Genomic DNA, 22,247 nt, shown 5'->3' with positions numbered 1-22,247 from the left:
AACACCTACACCAGCACCCTTTAAGCTTGTCAGTGACTTCCTGCAGAAGTAGAATACATCATAGGAACTCGATAGTGGCCAACTTCCGAGCGGCAGAATGCGAAATTCAAACAGGTACCGGTAGTAGTCTTGCCTAGGAAGATGAAGTACGGTCCCTGCGAAAAAAAACATTTCGGGTTCCCAAGGAACTCCGGGTCTTTATGCGAGCCCTCAATATAAAGAGGAAAACTAAGGTTCCCCAAACGAGTCTGAGTCCTACGTGTAAAATCTAAGGAAGAACCTCCGGGTTCCCCTATAGCCTCTGGGTTCCAATCAGAGATCTCATGGTCTAAGGAAGAACCTCCGGGTTCCTATACGGCCTCAGGGTTCCGAAAGAAGGTAGAACCTCTGTGCAGCTTAGGGCGCATCGGGGTCATTACAACTTCAAAGAACCTCCGGGTTCCAAACAACGATCTCCGGATCCAAACCTCCGGGTTCCAACACGGCCTCAAAGGCCTTATTCGATTCTAGCAAAAAGGATAGAACCCCCGTGCAGCCTAGGGCGCATCGGGGTCATTACATCCCTAAAGGACCTCCGGGTTCCCACACGACCTCAGGGTCCTGGTGCACCAGGGTCCCGATACGATCTCCGGATCTAAGGAACAACCATGCACTCTTATGCGACCTCAGGGTCCAATCAAAACCACAGAAACCTCCGGGTTCCAACCACGATCTCCGGATCCAACTAAAGAATCTCTGGAATCCTACATCGCCCCCGGGCCCCAGGCTCGGTCCCAGGACCTAGAGAAGGGACCTCCGGGTCCCAGATAAAAGACCTCGTGGTCTGACGGGGACGTCCGGGTCCCAAGATGCAATCTAAGGATCCAAGAGGAGCCCTCGCGCCTCCCTCTCCAATGATCCCCAGATCCTATCATTCAAATTTACGAAAAGAGTGATCGTAGACTCCAAAGTCCCACTTCGATCAAAAAACATGCGAAAAACAATATTTTCCGAAAAAGCATATAGGAGCAAAGTAACAGCAAGGAGTAAAACGGTAAAAAACGAAGCATCATTCATAAAGTCAAGGAGCGGACTACAAAGAGCCTTTATTCATAAGAAAGCGACAAAAACCAAAGTCTCAAAAGATAAATCAAAAAGAGGGTCCCTCCGAGAATCGCGACCCTATAACAGATCTCGGGGTTGCAGCCTGGGAGAGATTCTCCGATTGGCGGCCAAAACCTCCAGATAAGAACAGGTGACGACGATACTCTTCTTCTGGATTCCAATGATCTACGCGCTTCTCCAGCCACTCCCTCATCAGCTCCCACCTAGCCGAAGCTCTCACTTGCTAAATGAGAAGGTCCCGATAAGCCATCATATCTTGCACCTGGCCACAGAGAAGGAGGGCCTCGCTAGTCAATCTCCGATGGGCATCTACCAGAAGGTCCCGGTTAGGCATAATATCAACGCTTGTTTACGAGATAGAAGACAGACCCCCAGCCGATAAAGCGTCCCTTGCTAGTCTTGGTGGAGGAATATAAGAAAGACGCCGCTTCCACGTTTTAACCTTCTGATACTCGTCATAAATAACCGATACCGGAGACCTCACCGCGTTCCCTAAAGCAAAAAGTGTATACATACATGAGAAACAAAATAAGACAGAGTCCTATCAGTTGGAGAAGAAAGGCTTACCCCAAACGCGGCTATGACGCAGGGCCTCCATGCTTACCAGGAAGGTCACCCAGCGGAATCGCCGGGGAATTCCCATTACGAGCTTCGCCACCGTTTCTCCAGCAAAGGAAACCGGGCGAGATACATCTGACAAAGCAAGAGCTAGAATGTCAGGATCAGGTCCCCAAAAGGTTGGTAAAATTCAAAACTCAGAAGAAAATCTCACCCACGGTACGCCAAGACGTAGGGTAACCCACCGGCTCAGGAATCTTCACGAACACATACCGATTGTTCCAACCATCCCCGAAGGGACGATTCCCTCTGACACCCCCTCAAAGGTTCCTCGACCAAAGGGGCGCCATCACGAGATCGAAGATGGTAGAACCCATCTTTGTTTGCCAAAGGAGCAAAGTAATAAGAGTATAATATCTCATGCACCCCGATGGAAAATCCATGGAGTTCTCCGAGTACTTGGAGGGCCATTAAAGTCCTCCAGGTTAGGGGAGTAAGTTGAGAAGGACTGAAACCGAAGAAGGATGACACTTCGCCTATAAGAGAAGGAATTGCACCCCGGAAGCCTGCTTCCAGGTACGCTTCATAGACAGCCACCTCACCCGCTCCGCCATCCGGAGCGTGTTCGAACTCGGTTGGACTCCTCATCCCCACTGAAGGATGAATCAAGTACTTCCTCCTTATGTTAGCCAGATCCCGCTCTCGGACCTCAGAACGGGAACCGTCATCAAAGAAACAGGAACGAAGCCTTCTCAGAGGCGCCATCGGAACCGCTTCACTATCAGCCTCCAGAACATTCCCCAAAGATGGAACGGGGGATGAGAAAGGATCAGTGAAAGGAAGACTCGGCCTTGCACGACCACCCACGAGCGAGGACAGAAACGAAAGCGGCTCAGGATTCATCTTTCTCAGCTAAGAATCAGCGCTAGGGATGGGTTGAGGCCAGCTAGGAACTATCGTGAATCTCTATTTATATTCGGGTCGTTCCCTTTTCCGCGGGATCAGAAAAGGAAATAGAGATGTTTCCAAATATCCCAAAGAATCCTTGATTTAAAGAGTAGACGATGAAAAGGAAACCCGATCTCTGCAGAAAAAGGGAAAATGCTTCCCGCAAAAAAGGAAAGTGCTCGCTTTTTGGAGGAATCAAAAGAACATCCAGTATCATCAAACCGTACGGGTCCTAGCCCCCCGGTCTATCCTCTGCGCATCAGAGCTCTAGGCTCCACCGTCTCCAAGACATCATCAGAAGCCCAGTGCTCCCTGCCCTCGACGAGAATCCGCGGTCCAAATAGCACCAGACTCCGGTCTGACGTAGGGAAAACTGATCATCCCCCGGTTTCAGAGTACGGTTCCGGCCTGAGTGGAACCTGGGATCGCGGGATTACTGGAGCGATGTCCTGCCTAAGGGAAGCTTTCTGAGAATGAGCAACTCCTGTTGACTTGAGTGCACAGGTTATTCCCCGAGTTCGATGATGAAATCGAGCAATAAGGGGCAAACTGTTGGGGAAAAATACTCAGGTATTGAATTCATCTAGACCCCAGGTAGGACACCGGCCTCTGGATCCCCGCTGGAAGGAACCCCGGTTCCCAGGATCCCCGCTAGAAGGAACCCCGGTTCCCCGCTATGGAGTTTTCCGGGTCCGGTCCAGAATCGGCCCCCTTCCTCCGGGAAATGGAAAACTTTTGATAAGGAGAACCTTTCATATTTCCGAATATTAAAGAGTTTAATCTACTCCAACCGACTAAGGGCCCGCCTTAGGAAGACTATATAAAGGGAATCCAAACCCTAAAGCAAGGGATCGACACTTCAAGACTTAGAGATTATAGCTAGGCGGCTAGAACTAGGGTTTATACACCAATCATTGTAGTTCCGGCTTGTTCTATCTGATAAAACATCTCTTCAATTCTATTACTCTTTAATACTCACGAAATCTATACAAATAACTAGCCTTGTCCATCGTTCCGTAGTACTCACAAAGATCCTACACAAAAATCCCCTCACAGTTCACATCTTGACATCGATCGATAGCGAAGCGCGCAGAGAGCCCGTTTGGTCACAGCCGACTTGAAGCCCAAGTCTTCACCAATTTACAAGATTACCCCTGACGAGTTTTAACCTAATTATATAAGATTTGCTAACATGTTTGAGGCAAAGTGTGTTTTCTTGTTTTACTATTTTCACAGCAAAGGTTTTCTAGGATTTTGATATATTGGAGAGAAGATCCAAAGTTATATTTGTGATTGGAACTCTATTGATATCTATTTACTATTCTAATGCAGTTTTCATACCTTATTGTTGTTATTAATTATTTGGCCATGTCTGAGTAGTTCCCTTGTTAGATTTTAGGGCTTAAATAGGTTATGAGGGATTAGCCCCAACTATAGATTGTTAGTTGTAATATTAATCATTAGGATTGTCATTAATGCCTGATTCTATATTAGCCACCTAGAACTTGCCCTAGGATTGTTTGATATAAGCGATAGCTTTAATCTCATCCTGAAACCATTCTAATTGAGCTAAGTTTCTTGCTAGAGAAATGCGAGAGCTGATCTAGTGAGCTTAGTAAGCACATTTAACCCGTGCATTAACGCTTGACCAATAGAATCGATCGATATTCAAATAGAATAATCGGTCGACATTTTGAATAGTGCATCGATCGATATTCATATAGAATCATCGATCGACACTGGTCAATAGACGAACCTAGAAAGCGAGAGCCTAGTGGTTCGTTTATAAGTGTTGAGCTCTACAATATCATGCATGCAACGTTTTAGGCATCTATTGGATTATAATTCCAAATTTCCTGAATAAAAACCCTAAGTCTAGCTATTTCCTTTTAAGCACCAAAACCTCAACCAATCAATCGAACAATTACTTGCTCAAACAACTGCAAGTTTACATTTAAATCATTAAACCACCTTACTTAACAAATCCAATTAGATTTATTAGGTTCCCTAGCTCCTTGTGGATTCGATCCCTAAGTACTATAATTGAACCTCTTATTTGAGTGAGTAAAATCACTCTTTAGGGTCATTTGAGTGATATCAAATTTGGCGCCGTTGCCGGGGAGCTTTGATCGCCTATTAGATTTGATTCTTGTTAAGTTTAATTTTTGACACAAATTTTTTTTCTTTGATTTTCAGGTACATGGCCAGCAGTACCAGAAGCAACAAGGAAACTCAACTGCTATTCTCACCAGATCCTGCAAGCTTGGAGCGTTCAATTCGAAAAGAAGCGCGTTCCTCATCGATTGACAACAACACCTGTTCGTCGCTCGATTTTCATCATCCACCGTCGACCCAGGCACTAGTCCCGTCAACCAACACTCGCTCACCACCGTCGACCAAAGACACTCACCTTCCGTCGCCCAATATCTTACACCCGACATTGATCGATACTTCAGTCCGAACATCGATCAATACTGAGCCGCGAAACATGGTTGCGACATTGATTCTTGTACGTTATGAGAGAGGAGACATGCATAACCAGGAAGGTCATCTGCGTAATGCAGCAGGTCAGAGGATAGATGCTCAGGGGGCTGCAATCCCTGAGTCCGATACTGATGCTACATGCACTACTCTATCTGTAGATGAGGATGCTCGACCCAGAACATTGGCTGACTACAACCGTCCGGATCAGTTCTACACCAACAGATCAGCCATTCGTCCTCCAACTATTCAAAGGATTTTCTAGTTGAAGCCGCAGTACTACACACTCGTGGGACAGACACCCTACTATGGGTTATCTCACGAGCATCCTATGGACCATCTGGAGAGGTTCGAGGATCTTCTATCTGCCATTAAAGTCGAGGGAGTCTCTGAAGACTACCTCCTATGCAAGCTCTTCAAGTACTCACTTGCTGGAGATGCTTTGCATTGGCTTAAGTAGTTACCACCATGATCTCTCACATCCTGGAGCGACATCAAAAATGCATTCTTATGCAACTTCTTTGATGAAGCGCGTGCTGAAGACTTGAGGAGCAAGATTGATACTTTCACTCAAGAGCCTGCAGAATCATTCAGATTCAAGTCTTATCAGAGAGATTGCCCACACAATGGATTCAATGAAGTACAACTGCTCAGTACTCTCTACAGAGGCATCGCGGTGCAGTACAAGATGGTTCTTGATGCTTCCAGCAATGGGAACTTCAACACCAGGAATCTAGAGGAGGCTGTGAAAGTTATTGAGAACTTAGCATCTAGCAGCAACACCAAGAACACTGACTTTGAAAAGAAGAGGTCTGCTACCATCCTTGGGAATGATCAGATGGATGAAGTGAAGGCAAAGCTAGACAATGTTCACAAGCTTCTAAGGAAGCAGGTCTGCTTGGTTGAAGATGCAGAGGCTGTAGACACAGAGGGTAGAGCAGAGGAAGAAGAAGAGGTGAACTTCATTGGTGGAACTGGATTCCAAGGATCTGGAAACCAGGGTGGAAACAGAAACTCATATGGAAATAGGGGTAATTTCAACCAGAGTTCGCAGCACCAGAAACCCTACAGCAACAACTACATCAACAACAGAGGTTATGGAAATTCCTACTACCAGAAGCACCACCACCTACTCAAGAAAGCAAGATTGAAGAGATGCTTGATAGGGTTCTTGAGGGACAGCAGCGCATGATAGTGGACTTCAATGGAAAGATTGATTCTGTCTACACCAACCTGAACACAAAGTTTGAGACTTTAAGCACTCATGTGAAGAAGCTGGAGATGTAGGTTGTTCAGACATGAGAAGCTGTTAAGAGGCAGGAAGCCTTAACAAGAGGGGTATGAGATGATGTGATGAAGCACCACATGAATGCCATCATTGGGGATGATTTCTAGCAAGTGATGAAACAAGAGAAGCTGCAAGAAGGAGATTTCAAAGTAGAAAGTTCGATGAATGTCAGTGGATCGCACTGGTGTCGATCGATGCTATAATTCGAACACCGATCGACAGATGACTATCCAAATCGATCTACAGGCTCTCCAGAGCATCGATCGACGACACCTACGGAGTCAACTGCATCTTGCAATGCCGTGAGGATTATGACTCACGAGGAGTTCGCAGCAGGACACCCACATCCGCCCAGCTCTGTTTACGTCAAAATTGATCGACAATCAAATACTCCCGTCGATTGACAGCATGGAACCGCCATCGATCGACAACCTCCAGCACCCATCGATCGACGAGCACCGCTAACATACCAAGTGCAGATGCCAAAGATAGATGTTGCACGTCCTAATGCACTCAGGCCCAAACCCAAACCTTCGGAAAACCCACCAGAGACCGCCAGGATACCTTCAGATGATGGAGCAGATCCAATGGAAGTTGATAGGGTTCCTATGGGAAAAACCCTAAGGAAAAGAAAGGAAAAAGTGGCGTAACATCTGAAGAGAGGAACTAATGAAAAGGAAAGGGAAAGTTTCCAAAAGAGAGTTTTCAGGATTCCTTTAAAAAAGTCATTCGAGGAGGCTTATTTTACCCACAGATTGTGGATGTTCTTTAGAGAAAGAAGGGAAACTGAAGAAGACATTAGGAGAATGTTCTGTGAAGTTAGAGAAAAGATGAGGAAGAGGATTACACTGAACAAGAAGAGTGATCCTAGGCAATTTGCAATACCATGTACGGTGAAGGGTATTGAGTTCCCACATGCCTTGTGCGACGCATGAGCATCAGTCAGTATCTTACCTAGGGTTATGGCAGACCATCTGGGTCTGCAGGTGGAGCCTTCCAAAGAATTATTCACTTTTGTGGATTGTTCTCAAAGAAACTCAGGAGGGATTGTGAGAGACCTAGAGGTGCAGATTGGTAATGCCCTAGTTCCAGTTGATTTCCATGTATTGGATATCAAGCTAAACTGGAACTGTTCTCTATTACTTGGGAGAGCCTTCTTATCTACAGTAGGAGCATTATGCAACCTGCAAACAAACCAATTGTGCCTGACGCTCATAGATCCTCGTCCACTACAACCCTATTCCAGTCAAGAAGCCACAGACGTCCTCCAGAAGAATCAATGATCCAGAAATCATTGCAGCATGCCACTGTGGAGCAGAATACGAGACAAAATATTCGGCATCGATCGAAACTCACACTGCAACATCGATCGACAGTTCCTACCAAAAATCGACCGACATACCAGGAGAAGAATCGGTCGACAGTAGTCTAGAAGATTGGGAGAACAACTACTACAAGCCTACTGTGGCAACATACAACAGACACAACATGCATACGGCAGAGTATGATGAAGATTATGAGGAGCAACGAGCTGCATAGTACAGAGCAATTCTAGATGAGGAAGACAAACTTCTACATCATTCCTCCTGGAAGAAGAATGCACCATCGATCGACGGAACAATCTCGATGACGATCGACACTCAACCTCATCATACAAACCGAAAACGATCATCGACCGAAATTGCCTACCACCCATCGATCGACACTGGAGTCGACCGTGTGCGAGAAATAGACCACTCGATTTGGAGTTGGCAGATGATTACCACCACGCAAGCTATGCAGTAGAAACGAAAATTCATGAGCCCAGAGCAGATGAACTTCATGAAGGTTTCACTTATGAGGAACTTCTCAACATGCAAAGACGTGATGAAGCAGATTAACAGGAAGCAGCAGCTATTGGGGAAGGGACACGTTTCAGCCATTCTATCGACAGAGCCAACCACCCGTCGATTGATGAAAATCTTCCATCATCGATCGACATCCGTCCAAAAACAAAACCCACTGTAAGCAAAAACCCTACGAATTTGGTATTTTCAAGGACCCAGATGGCTACGCAAGAGAATTAGATGGACATGCACTGCAAGTATCCAGAGAGGACATTGCAGACATTCTTCAGATGGCTAATGGAGCAGATAATCTCTTCATGCAACAACGCACCGTCCCAGCACATCAGCAGAGGGTTACAAAAGGACACAGCTGGTGGCATAGACAATCGCTTCACAAAGAAGTATAGACATCCTACTCGACCGTCGACCGATGTTAACATCCCACCATCGATCGACAGACGTCCAGAATTCGGCAGAAGAGATTTTGACCCTTTTGGAACCAGAAAATTCTACTGGGAAGAGAAAAATGACTATGGAGTCTACAGAGATGATCGGGGATGTGCAAGAGATGTGGATGGACACATCATCAATGTGTCCAAGGAGGATATCAGAAAGCTAATGGAAAGAGCTTCGAAAGATGAGCACAACTACATATGTCTTCCAGAACATGCTTGTTCATTCACACAAACCAAGCAGGTACCAGAGATCTACACCAAGGATGAGATCAATGAGATGTTTTATGGAGTCTGTGGAGCCCAAGAAAAGAATGAAGGTGATTTCCATATGAAGCTTGATGGTGTTTACTATCCACTAAATGATAGCATCAGTTGGTTGACTACATGTATGGAGGAGATGAGGCAAGACATAGCCAAGATTCAGCGTGTGGTCGACATACACCACTCACCATCGATCGACAGAAACCACTCAGAATCGATCGACAGACATCACTCAACATTGATCGACGACGACCCATAGAACTCACACCCGATGAAGTCTTAACCAGATTTTCACACCAGAGTAGAGATTGATCAGTTGGTAGAAGAGATCTACAGAACTCTAGAAACTACATAAGAGAGGGTTGATAGGAGATGTGATGACATTTATTTCCCAATGGATCTTAGCATTAGTGCTTTGACTTCCAAGATAGAAGCTATACAAGGGGAATTAGTGGAGATTCAGAGTTACATTGTCCGTCGATCAGAAGCATCGATCAACAGACGCAACAACAAATCGACTGACATTCTTAGACAGACATCGGTCGACGACGCTACAAACCGAGGACGGCTAGTTCTAAAAGTGACATCAGACATGTCTGACACACATTACCAAGGAAAGGAGATATCAGCTGACAATTACGCCACACTCAGAAGACATGAGTTCAACCTTGAGAGTCTTGAAGATAGATTGTCGAAGATGGAAAACACAACTGCAACAATGAAAGAAAAATGGCGCAGAGGGGATGAAGCAATGCGAGATTTCACTGGTACATGGTTCAACAAGCGCAGAGAAGAGATGGACACTTGTTTTCCAACAAGTTTTAGCTTTCAACACTACTAGCCAAATCACCTCCAAAGTCAAGCTAAATGACTATAACAAAGCGTTGAGTGGGAGGCAACCCACTATTAGGTAATATTTATTTGGTTTTTATTTATCTAGTATTAATATTAGTTTTTATTTATTAAAGGTCATAAAAAAAACAAAAAAAATATAAAGAGATCTGAGTAGATGATTGTCGTGCATATCAACCGACGAGACACTGTCGATATCGATCGACAGAGCACCTGCCGCGATCGATATCAACATCCTTACATCTGTCGACATTCATTCCGGTCTGGTATATCGTTCTCACTTGTTATATTGAGTCCTTATGATTTAATATTCACCATAACTCCGACTGAATTTACATTGGGGTGGGGACAGTGTAGTTTAAGTCTGGGGAGAGGTTTACTGATAGTAGTTTATTCATCAATCTTATTAAAAATGTTTTCAAAAAGTTTTTATTGAGTCAAGAAGAGGATAATGAACTTATTAGATTTTTGCTTGATTATCTAAACACTTTTTAGCACCATTCTAGACTTACTGATTGGAGATAGTACTAAAGATACTAAAGTGGATCAATCTGTCAACTATTCACAGTTACTGAGATTGTTTGAAGGAACGAAAGCCGACCTCCAACACTAAACTTGACACAACTGCTTGTCTTGGGGCTTGGTTTACATGGGATCGGATTCTTCAAACAAGTCTGAAAGGTAAAGCTTTGTGTAGATAGATTTATCACCCTTTCTCTTTCTATTTTTGAAATATAGATAGATTGATGTAAAAAAAAATATTATTATTATTTATTATTATCTATTAGAGATTTATTAGGAAGAGATTCGAACAAGACTTGGTGGCTACAACCATTAAGGCTTGCTTCATAAGAATTCTATAGGTAAAAGATTAGAACAGGACTTGGTGGCTACAACCATTAAGGCTTGCTTCACATATAATCCTAGGATATAGGTCAAAAAGAAGTGAACAAGACTTGGTGGCAACCACCGTTAAGTCTTGATTCATGGAAGCCTGTCCAATCTTGGTCAATGATCTTGCAATATAAGCAGACTTTGACTAAGAGAAAAAATTAGTAGAGAGAGAGGATAGGAACTAACGTTTACATGCAGGTCCAAATACTTGTTTGAAAATCCTTGCATTCTGTGATGTGATCGATAATCCCAAGGTAAAGCATGCACTTTTATTTATGCTAAGAAATGTGGTTGGTAGAGGGGAATGTCAGACAGGATTTGCTAAGTTGTTGGCTAGGTGAATTTGGTTGCTAAGCTAGGATGTGGTATAATGTGCTTTTGTGATTAGGATTTCTTAGATGTGGATTGCAATATTGTAGAGGTGATGATTCTAAGTTTTAAATCATGTGAGTCCCTGCTGTTTTCAAACTTCTTTCAGAGAGACTGCCTGTTTGTTTTGCTTGAGGACAAGCAAAATGGTAAGTCTGAGAGAGTTGATAGACCATGGATTTGACCCACTTTTACACATGTTTTATAAGTGTTTTAACTAATAATTATTATATTATAGAGTCTATTTAGAGTATTTATAGGACCAGAAGGGATTTGGAGATAAGTGATGATTTTGGAGCATTTTGGAGATATTTGGAGCAAGCACCCGAGATGACCATCGAACTCGACCATCGGTCAATATTGAAGAGGAATAATCGATCAATGTTCATATCTTGACATCGATAGACAGCGAAGCGCACAGAAAGCCTATTTTGTCACAACCGACTTGAAGCTCAAGTCTTCACCAATTCAAGATTACCCCTGACGAGTTTTAACCTAATTATATAAGATTTGCCAACATGTTAGAGGCAAAGTGTGTTTTCTTGTTTTACTATTTTCACAACAAAGGTTTTCTAGGATTTTGATAGATTGGAGAGAAGATCCAAAGTTGTATTTGTGATTGAAACTCCATTGATATCTATTTACTATTCTAATGCAGTTTTCATACCTTATTATTGTTATGAATTTACTTGTCTATGTCTGAGTAGTTCCCTTGTTAGATTTTAGGGTTTAAATAGGTTATGAGGGATTAGTCCCAACTATAGATTGTTAAGTTGTGATATTAATCATTCGGATTGTCATTAATGTCTGATTCTAGATTCGCTACCTAGAATTTACCCTAGGATTGTTAGATATAAGCGATAGCTTTAATCTCATCCTGAAACCATTCTAATTGAGCTAAGTTTCTTGCTAGAGAAAGGCGAGAGCTGATCTAGTGAGCTTAGTGAGCACATTCAACCTGCGCATTAACGCTTGACCAATAGCGTCGATCGATATTCAATTAGAATAATCGGTCGACGCTTTGAATAGTGCATCGATCGATATTTATATAGAATCATCGATCGACACTGGTCAATAGACGAACCTAGAAAGCGAGAGCCCAGTGGTTCTTTTATAAGTGTTGAGCTCTACAATATCATGCATGCAACTTGTTAGGCATCTATAGGATTATAATTCCACATTTCCTGAATAAAAACCCTAAGTCTAGCTATTTCCTTTTAAGCACCAAAATCTCAACCAATCAATCGAGCAATTACTTGCTCAAACAACTACAACTTTACATTTAAATCGTTAATCCACCTTACTTAACAAATCCAATTAGATTTATTAGGTTCCCTAGCTCCTTGTGGATTCGGTCTCTAAGTACTACAATTGAATCTCTTATTTGAGAGAGTAAAATCACTTCTTAGGGTAATTTGAGTGATATCAATAACTTACATAGAGGAGTCACTGAGGCTTCATATGTGTGGGATTAAAGTTGGTGTCCTGTAGGACTGTGAGCCTAGGTCCTGGAGGACAGGCTGTCACATAATTATTGCCAACATCCACACACAAAAAAAACACTGAAACATATAACTAGACCTGTAATTCTAAACCAGTGAGAACCGGCTGAGCCAAACAAAAAATTTTGGTTTTCTATTCGTATTCAGTTATAAGTTTTGAACTGGTTGGAATTGTTATGAAAAAACTGGTTATTATTTTGGCTTTGTTTGATAGTCACTTAGTTTGTTCTTAAAAAATCACAACAAAATGATACTTGTTTATAACAAACCAAACATAGGCTTCGATTGATGACCCTTTGATGAATGGAATTAATAAACAAAGTTCATTTGAAGAATTGAATAAATAAATAAAATAAAAAATTTTGTTCATTTATTTCAGCATCAAAATTGGAGAGGAAAATTTTTCTTCGTAAATTCATTTTTCATGAGGAATTAAAAGGAATAGCATGAGACCCGTTTATCAATAATTTAACCAAAAATTGAATCTAATCGGTATAAAATTTGAGGAACCAAAAATTCACCATAATTTGTTTCTATAATTTGGTAACCAATTAGAGCCAAAATTATATAGAAATATTTCAAACGAAATCTGAATTAACATAATACAATCAAAATAATTGTATTGAACCAAAATTATCTAAATTAAACAAGAAGCTATTAAAAACCTAAAATCTATGGTCTAATTCGGTAAAAATTTTACAAATTGAACGAACCAAAAACCAAACCAAATTTTTGTTCGGTTCAATTTGACAAAAAGTGCAAACTGAATTAATCAAAATTGGCTTAACCAAACTGAACTAATCAAAATTGGCTTAACCAAACTGAACTACCATACTAACTGAACCCGCAGGTCTACATATCACCATGAAAACCCGATTCTGTATTATATATCATAATATTTATTCCTCTCTAACTTTCAGTTAGAATATAAGGGAGCCAAAGAGAGAGAGAGAGATGTGTGTATGGGATAGATTTGTTCTTCCAAGAGAGCTTCCGTTAAGTTGGTCATAAGAGAGATATTTGCACAGCTAGCCATATCAATATGTTAGCAACTAAAGAAACATTGATTAGCGGACAATGCGGAAGGAAAATGAAGATCAAACAACAAGCGTTTGCACTCATGAATTATAAGTCAATCCAAGTAGCCGTCAGAATTAACATAATCCTGAAGCACAAGCCAAAACAACATTATTTCTTGGTAGACAAAAAGCCAAGAAACATTTAATGTTGTTTTTTTGTCTAAACCAGGATACATCTCATATACCACATACCCAACTGTATGTACTACTAGGGGGGTGTCCGCGCTTCGCGCGGAATATTGTTTTATTGTTGTTAAAAGTATGATTTTTTGGATAATGTAATTATGTGATCACTTTTATTTGTTAAGAATGTTATTTGGTGTTTTTATTGTGTTATGTAGTAGTAATAGTGATATGTTAATATATTTTGTCTTTGTTTTTTTAATAATGTGTTTTGTCTGTATAGTATTTGTTAGCAGTGAAGTGAGTCTCTAATATAAAAATATATTGAATTTCAATAACTTTGCATTTATGCATTTGTTGATTCTAAGATTTACGGTTTCAGCGTCAAAATTTTCTTTTAATTTTTTTTATATTTTTGAACATTATAACTTTCAAGATGTTTTTCGTTTTTTTCCCATATTTTTTACATTGAGCCTTCAACATCTATGTATTTTCTTTACGTTTCTGGTATGCGGTGTTTCTCATCATCACCAAAAAAGACTCACCTCATGCTCTTGTTCTTTATCGCCTTCTTCACCTTGAGATTTCTGGTATTTATTGTAGATCGGGTTTAGGAGTTCCCAGTTGTGCGGTTGTTTCTCGCATCATTTTAGGCTACTCCATGCAATATTGGATGCTCCTCTTCTTCCTTAGATTTTAGCTGATGTTAGGAACTGCATCTCTTTGGGTTGGGTCAGAGTTTAGTCGTCTTTGAAGTTGTTTTCCTCGTCGTTGGCTTACCATTGTTACTCCCCTCTCGTCTTGGTTTTCAAGATATGGTTTTTGGTGATCTGACTTCTATAGCTCGAGGACGGCTCCACGATTTGATGATTTCGTTTTGTCTACCCTTCCAGCTATGTTCTTTCATCTCGTTGCAGCTTTCAACCCTGCTTGCGTCTCTGTGACCCTCTCTCTCTTTCGCCATGTTTGCCACTCTAGGTTTGGATAGTGTTCTCCTCCGAGTATGCTCTGTAGATTTGGAAGATTGTTTCTGGTCTCAAGTATGGACTCATGTTTCTCGGGGGTTGGCTTCATTTCTCCCTCAATCATGTTTCATGAGGAATTAAAAGGAATAGCATGAGACCCGTTTATCAATAATTTAACCAAAAATTGAATCTAATCGGTATAAAATTTGAGGAACCAAAAATTCACCATAATTTGTTTCTATAATTTGGTAACCAATTAGAGCCAAAATTATATAGAAATATTTCAAACGAAATCTGAATTAACATAATACAATCAAAATAATTGTATTGAACCAAAATTATCTAAATTAAACAAGAAGCTATTAAAAACCTAAAATCTATGGTCTAATTCGGTAAAAAATTTACAAATTGAACGAACCAAAAACCAAACCAAATTTTTGTTCGGTTCAATTTGACAAAAAGTGCAAACTGAATTAATCAAAATTGGCTTAACCAAACTGAACTAATCAAAATTGGCTTAACCAAACTGAACTACCATACTAACTGAACCCGCAGGTCTACATATCACCATGAAAACCCGATTCTGTATTATATATCATAATATTTATTCCTCTCTAACTTTCAGTTAGAATATAAGGGAGCCAAAGAGAGAGAGAGAGATGTGTGTATGGGATAGATTTGTTCTTCCAAGAGAGCTTCCGTTAAGTTGGTCATAAGAGAGATATTTGCACAGCTAGCCATATCAATATGTTAGCAACTAAAGAAACATTGATTAGCGGACAATGCGGAAGGAAAATGAAGATCAAACAACAAGCGTTTGCACTCATGAATTATAAGTCAATCCAAGTAGCCGTCAGAATTAACATAATCCTGAAGCACAAGCCAAAACAACATTATTTCTTGGTAGACAAAAAGCCAAGAAACATTTAATGTTGTTTTTTGTCTAAACCAGGATACATCTCATATACCACATACCCAACTGTATGTACTACTAGGGGGGTGTCCGCGCTTCGCGCGGAATATTGTTTTATTGTTGTTAAAAGTATGATTTTTTGGATAATGTAATTATGTGATCACTTTTATTTGTTAAGAATGTTATTTGGTGTTTTTATTGTGTTATGTAGTAGTAATAGTGATATGTTAATATATTTTGTCTTTGTTTTTTTAATAATGTGTTTTGTCTGTATAGTATTTGTTAGCAGTGAAGTGAGTCTCTAATATAAAAATATATTGAATTTCAATAACTTTGCATTTATGCATTTGTTGATTCTAAGATTTACGGTTTCAGCGTCAAAATTTTCTTTTAATTTTTTTATATTTTTGAACATTATAACTTTCAAGATGTTTTCGTTTTTTTCCCATATTTTTACATTGAGCCTTCAACATCTATGTATTTTCTTTACGTTTCTGGTATGCGGTGTTTCTCATCATCACCAAAAAAGACTCACCTCATGCTCTTGTTCTTTATCGCCTTCTTCACCTTGAGATTTCTGGTATTTATTGTAGATCGGGTTTAGGAGTTCCCAGTTGTGCGGTTGTTTCTCGCATTATTTTAGGCTACTCCATGCAATATTGGATGCTCCTCTTCTTCCTTAGATTTTAGCTGATGTTAGGAACTGCATCTCTTTGGGTTGGGTCAGAGTTTAGTCGTCTTTGAAGTTGTTTTCCTCGTCGTTGGCTTACCATTGTTACTCCCCTCTCGTCTTGGTTTTCAAGATATGGTTTTTGGTGATCTGACTTCTATAGCTCGAGGACGGCTCCACGATTTGATGATTTCGTTTTGTCTACCCTTCCAGCTATGTTCTTTCATCTCGTTGCAGCTTTCAACCCTGCTTGCGTCTCTGTGACCCTCTCTCTCTTTCGCCATGTTTGCCACTCTAGGTTTGGATAGTGTTCTCCTCCGAGTATGCTCTGTAGATTTGGAAGATTGTTTCTGGTCTCAAGTCTGGACTCATGTTTCTCGGGGGTTGGCTTCATTTCTCCCTCAATCATGTTGTTCTCTTCTTCCCTTAGTATAAATGTGTGATATTAGACTCTTGGAGCTTTGGTCCCTTCTATCCAGAATTTTGTGGTTCTTCCCCGGCATAGGCGTCTTGTTTGTGCTTGTTTAGTTTGTGAGATGCTTCTTACCTCTTAGCTGGTGGTTGTGCTTATCGTTTGTTATGTATGTCTCTTCCTGCTTCGTGGTGATTTTGGCCTTCTGTTGATTATTCTTACTCTAATCCGCTTTCTTGGTTCTTTGCATTGGTCCTTGATCATGCTCATTTGTGTTCGAGGGATTGCTTTATTTGAAGATTATATTTCTACATTTTACCTACTTTTGATTGTTCTGGCCAAGATACTCTATGATAAAGTGGGGTAAGTTAGTTTTCGTTCTTGATCGCCTTTGAGCTCTGGACCTTTATTGAGTTAGTGTTTCTTTGGCTTTTTTTCTTCTCTGGGATTATGGTGGTTTTATGTTTAAATTATGTGTTCTGCTTTAGTTTGGTTAATATTAAGATAAATAGATAGTTGTAAATGAAATAATAGAAAATAGTAAAAAATAATAAAATAACGAAAGTTTATGTTATTTTTAACTGCGAATAAATTAAATATTTAAAGTACATTTATATTTTTTACTTATTTCTTTATTCGTTTTGCAATTTTTTGAACAATAAAATAGATTAAAATATATTAGCAAAATTCAAATGATGATGGTTACTGTGAGAAGGATTAGATAATGTATAATTAGAAAATAGTGAACCAAATTGCAATAATCTAAAAAAAGAAGGATCTAAAATGTAAAAAGACAAAAAGATGACACGTGGCAGCAAACCCCCCTGCCACTTGTCGGAAGAAGGGAAAAAGTCTAAAGATATGTGTACGTAACTGTGTCTATGTGTCTATCATTTTTTTATTTGTTTCTGGGGTCAGATATCTCTAACTTTATTGGGTTTTATAAGACATTAACAAGGGAAACACATGGTGGCTACTTGGCTAGCAATTAACATCAATTATTAAAAAGAACTGTGAAACATCTCATTCGCCTCCTTTATTACACCAAACCACTTTCTTTTACTTACCGGTCAGGTCGACAATTCTACCATTCCCCTTCTTCTTTTTATTTCTCTTTTCATTTAAATAAAATTAAAGATGCTACTTTTTATTATGGTTGATAAACACTAGAATATTGCAAATTTTCAAATAAGAGAAAGGAATGAGAAAGATAGAAAACCCGCAAGCATAGTAACACAAGTCAAAGCAACGTCTGTTTTCTCTTGTTTGTCAGTTAGCTATTTTCTCTACTGAAATATGATATGCTTTTTTCCAGTAAAATATTATAACATATTAAGAAATATGCATTCTGTATTCTGATTTTCCTATCAGGGGATGACACGATTATAAGACCATTAGTTTTTTTATTTCATCTGTATTCTACTTTATCATCCAACGTCTGGTGGACCAACCAGTCAAAACTCATAAAAGTCAAAACATCTTGAGTTTTTGGTCATGCATTTATACCCATACATAGAATTAATCTACATTAATTTACTTATGTCAGCAGGTTACGAAAACATTAAAATGGTATATATATATATATATATATTTATATATATACATACATACATATTGAATTAACCGTGGTCAATTTAAATCAGCATAAAGAATATCTTCCTCTTTCATATCAAAACCCCTTCAAAGTTGCAAGATCTTACTCTCTTCATTAGAGAGAGAGAGAGAGAGAGAGAGGATAATACAAGTTTTCATCTCGGGGAAAGATGGATGAATTAAGTATTATACCGTTATGGAAAGTGATCGGGGCTGAGAAAGAAGAGATTCAAGGGCTACTTAAGGCGGTGGTGCAATCTGTGGGGTGGACTTATAGTGTCTTCTGGCAACTTTGTCCTCAACGAAGGTTCTCTTTTCATTTCATCCATCTCTCACAATATATAAAGCAATATATTTATCTTTATTAATTATAATAAGTAGAAGTTACTAAATGTTAAATCGATTAGGAAATTGTTGTGGAGTAGTGGAAACTATAACGGTGCAATAAAGACTAGAAAGACAACTCAGCCGGCGGAAGTTACGGCTGAAGAGGCTGCGTCGGAAAGAAGCCAACAGCTCATGGAGCTTTACGAGACGCTTTTTGCTGGAGAATCATCGATGGAAGCGAGGGCTTGCACAGCACTGTCGCCGGAGGATTTGACGGATCCTGAATGGTTTTATGTGCTGTGTTTCACTTACTCTTTCGAACCTCCTTCTGGGTACAACAGCTCTCTCTCTGTCTTCAAAGTTTTTTTTTCTTTTCAAAAAGACTCTACCCAGAGTTTCTTAATTTGTCCTTTTCATCTTCTCTTAGAGAAGACAAAAATAGTATTGTGTGTTAAATGTGAATCACAAATACTACGGAAGCATTAAAGACAAACTGGGGACTTTAAGTTACTGAAAGTAGAAATGTATTGAATTTAGTGAAAACGTACACTTCATTTTGGTGAACATAATTGGACCGTTGAGATTCTTATTGGTTTGTTTATTGATTATCTAAAGTAGGAGCATATATAGATGATAAATGCATAACAAAGTGTGGTAGTTATCGGTATAATTAATGTTTTTTCTCTATGGAGGAAAAAATCAAAATATAATGCGGAAGTATTAATTTGTAGGATGCCAGGAAAGGCGTATGCGAGGAGGAAGCACATATGGCTAAGTGGTGCAAATGAGGTTGACAATAAAATCTTCTCTAGGGCTATTTCTGCAAAGGTTTATTTCCTTTTATTCATTCACCACTACACTGTGCATCTATTTCTACTTATTTAGATATACGCAATTTTATATATATCTCATTCTTCAAACTAATTAATTTTATCTTCGTCTTTACTTGAATGCTCGCTCTTTCCACATTAGAGTGCCAAAATTAAGGTAAATTTCGCCGTCATTAATTAATTATTTAATTTTCGTAGAAACGAAGGTATCAATTAATAAAAGTTATTTTACATGTTGACAAAAAAGAAGAAGTTATTTTACATATTTGAGAATTTTTTTGTGATGAAAAAAAAAACAAATAAAAAAACAGACAGTGGTTTGCATTCCCGTGCTTGATGGCGTTTTGGAACTAGGCACAACGAACAAGGTAAAAATCTCTATTTATGTCGGTACCCAAAATGTAGACGAATATAGTCAGCTCATTCTATGTTACTTAGAGAAATAAAGAAAAATAATATACAGAAACATCAACCATTCGCAGTCATATGATAAAAAATATAGTTTTTCGATTACATTATATACACAACCAAATGATGTAAAATATACAACCTAATGAAAATATGCATAAGAGGAAGAACCAGGGAGATGGATGCATGATATATTGTGTTTGTATGTGAAGGTCAAAGAGAGTGAAGAGTTTGTTGACCACATAAAGAGTTTCTTCCACAACTACCCGAAGTCAAACACTAAGCCTACTCTTTCTGAACACTTCATCAACGAAGAGCGTGAAGAAGACGAAGACGAAGTAGAAGAAGAAGAAATGACAATGTCAGAGGAGATAAGACTTGGTTCTCCTGATGACGATGACGTCTCCAATCAAAATCTACTCTCTGATTTCCATATAGAAGCAACCAATAGTTTAGGTATACCGTACACACCTTTCTTATTACATTAAATTAGTTAACAATATCATTATAATAAATTTTCTAATAATAAATTATTTAAACTGGTTCTCATGTCTGGTAATTCTAACATCTATCATTGTATATATAGATACACACATGGACATGATGAATCTAATGGAGGAAGGCGGAAATTATTCTCAGACAGTATCAACACTTCTCATGTCACAACCCACCAGTCTTCTTTCAGATTCAGTTTCCACATCTTCTTACGTTCAATCATCGTTTATATCGTGGAGAGTTGAGAATGTCAAAGAGCATCAGCAATATCAGCGAGTGGAAAAAGCGGCGTCTTCGTCGTCGCAATGGATGCTCAAACACATAATCTTGAAAGTTCCTTTCCTCCACGACAACACTAAAAATAAGAGGCTGCCGCGAGAAGAGCTTAACCATGTGGTGGCCGAGCGACGCAGAAGAGAGAAGCTAAATGAGAGATTCATAACGTTGAGATCATTGGTTCCATTTGTGACCAAGATGGATAAAGTCTCGATCCTTGGAGACACCATTGAGTACGTAAACCATCTTTCTAAGAGGATCCATGAGCTGGAATCTACTCATCACGAGCCAAACCAAAAGCGGATGCGTATCGGTAAGGGAAGAACTTGGGAAGAGGTGGAGGTTTCCATTATAGAGAGCGATGTTTTGTTAGAGATGAGATGCGAGTACCGAGATGGTTTATTGCTCAACATTCTTCAGGTACTTAAGGAGCTAGGTATAGAGACCACTGCGGTTCACACCGCCTTGAACGACCACCATTTTGAGGCAGAGATAAGGGCGAAAGTGAGAGGGAAGAAACCAACCATTGCTGAGGTTAAAATAGCCATCCATCAAATCATATATAATAATAAACTCTAGTTCCTAGATTCTAACCTTAATGATGCAACTTTAGAGAATGACATGTGATCGCTTATTTAATTTTAGCGTCGTCTATGCCTTTTTTTTTTTTTTTTTGATAACAACAAAGAGACTCATGTAGGCTCTGAATACCAAAAAGGTTGCTCCGCATCCAAATGGACAACGAAAGACAGCTGTCTCTTGGCACCCCGTGGTAGGCTATCCCCCTTTTTATTTTGCGTCCGCGAGATATGAATGATCTGTGAGCTGTGAAAACTATCCTTCAAAATCTTGAGATCTTCCATGTAAGCTTCAAAAGCTGGTCATTCCCCTGGTTCCGAAACCATCTTCACCAATTGGGAATAATCCGTTGCAAATGTGACCTGAAATTGACGTAAGTTTCGCATACATTCCATAGCCCAAAGTAGTGCTTCCATCTCCGCGTGAAGGGGAGAGACAGAGGAACCATAACATTCTTGCACCCACCAAACCGTCAAAACCTTCTAAAGTGCTATACCAACCTTGTCCGGCCATTGGGTCACATTCTTTCCAGGATGTGATAAAAAAACCTCCCAAGGAATACACTCTGAAATTGGTAAGGGATAAGCCTTGCACCGAATGAGCTAGAAAGCAACAAACGATCAAGGGATGTGAATCAAAAGGTGACACAAGAGGGGCGAAAAGTCTCTTGATACTACCCTATAGTGGCCGCCTCTAGATATGACACACTAGATTAGACCAAGTTAGACTGAAGGATATTACACACCAACAATCATAAAAGTTTTGACCAATGGATATGACACACCATGATCGAAAACAGGTTTGAGAATCACTCTCAAAGTTCCAAAAATATAAACTCAACTCTTATTTTATTTCATGAAGATTACAACTTATTTATAGGATACTAAACTTGGTGAGAAAACTAAATACTTATTACATGGGAAATGATAAAATGAGTGCATGGAGGAGAGAGAATGTTCTTGAAACAAGCATTCCTTGCAAGCAAGAGAGAGAAGCTTTCCATGCAATGAAACACCAAATTTTCGTAATTCCTCTTGGA

General features: G+C 39.7%; 1 protein-coding gene across 1 annotated transcript; it reads left to right on the top strand.

Annotated features, from left to right (window-relative positions):
- Nucleotides 1-18,291: 18,291 nt before the first annotated feature.
- LOC106393678 (transcription factor TT8) lies at nt 18,292-21,281 on the top strand. The gene is made up of 7 exons (XM_048768935.1): nt 18,292-18,600; nt 18,701-18,952; nt 19,352-19,448; nt 19,593-19,607; nt 19,762-19,818; nt 20,071-20,314; nt 20,445-21,281. The coding sequence occupies exons 1-7, from the start codon at nt 18,464-18,466 to the stop codon at nt 21,206-21,208; spliced, it is 1,566 nt and encodes a 521-aa protein (XP_048624892.1). The 5' UTR covers nt 18,292-18,463; the 3' UTR covers nt 21,209-21,281.
- Nucleotides 21,282-22,247: the final 966 nt, after the last annotated feature.

The sequence above is a fragment of the Brassica napus genome, chromosome C9 (assembly GCF_020379485.1).
Source record: "Brassica napus cultivar Da-Ae chromosome C9, Da-Ae, whole genome shotgun sequence".
NCBI lineage: Eukaryota > Viridiplantae > Streptophyta > Magnoliopsida > Brassicales > Brassicaceae > Brassica > Brassica napus.
Note: the sequence above shows the minus strand (reverse complement) of the source record. Positions and strands in the feature narration are given on the sequence as shown.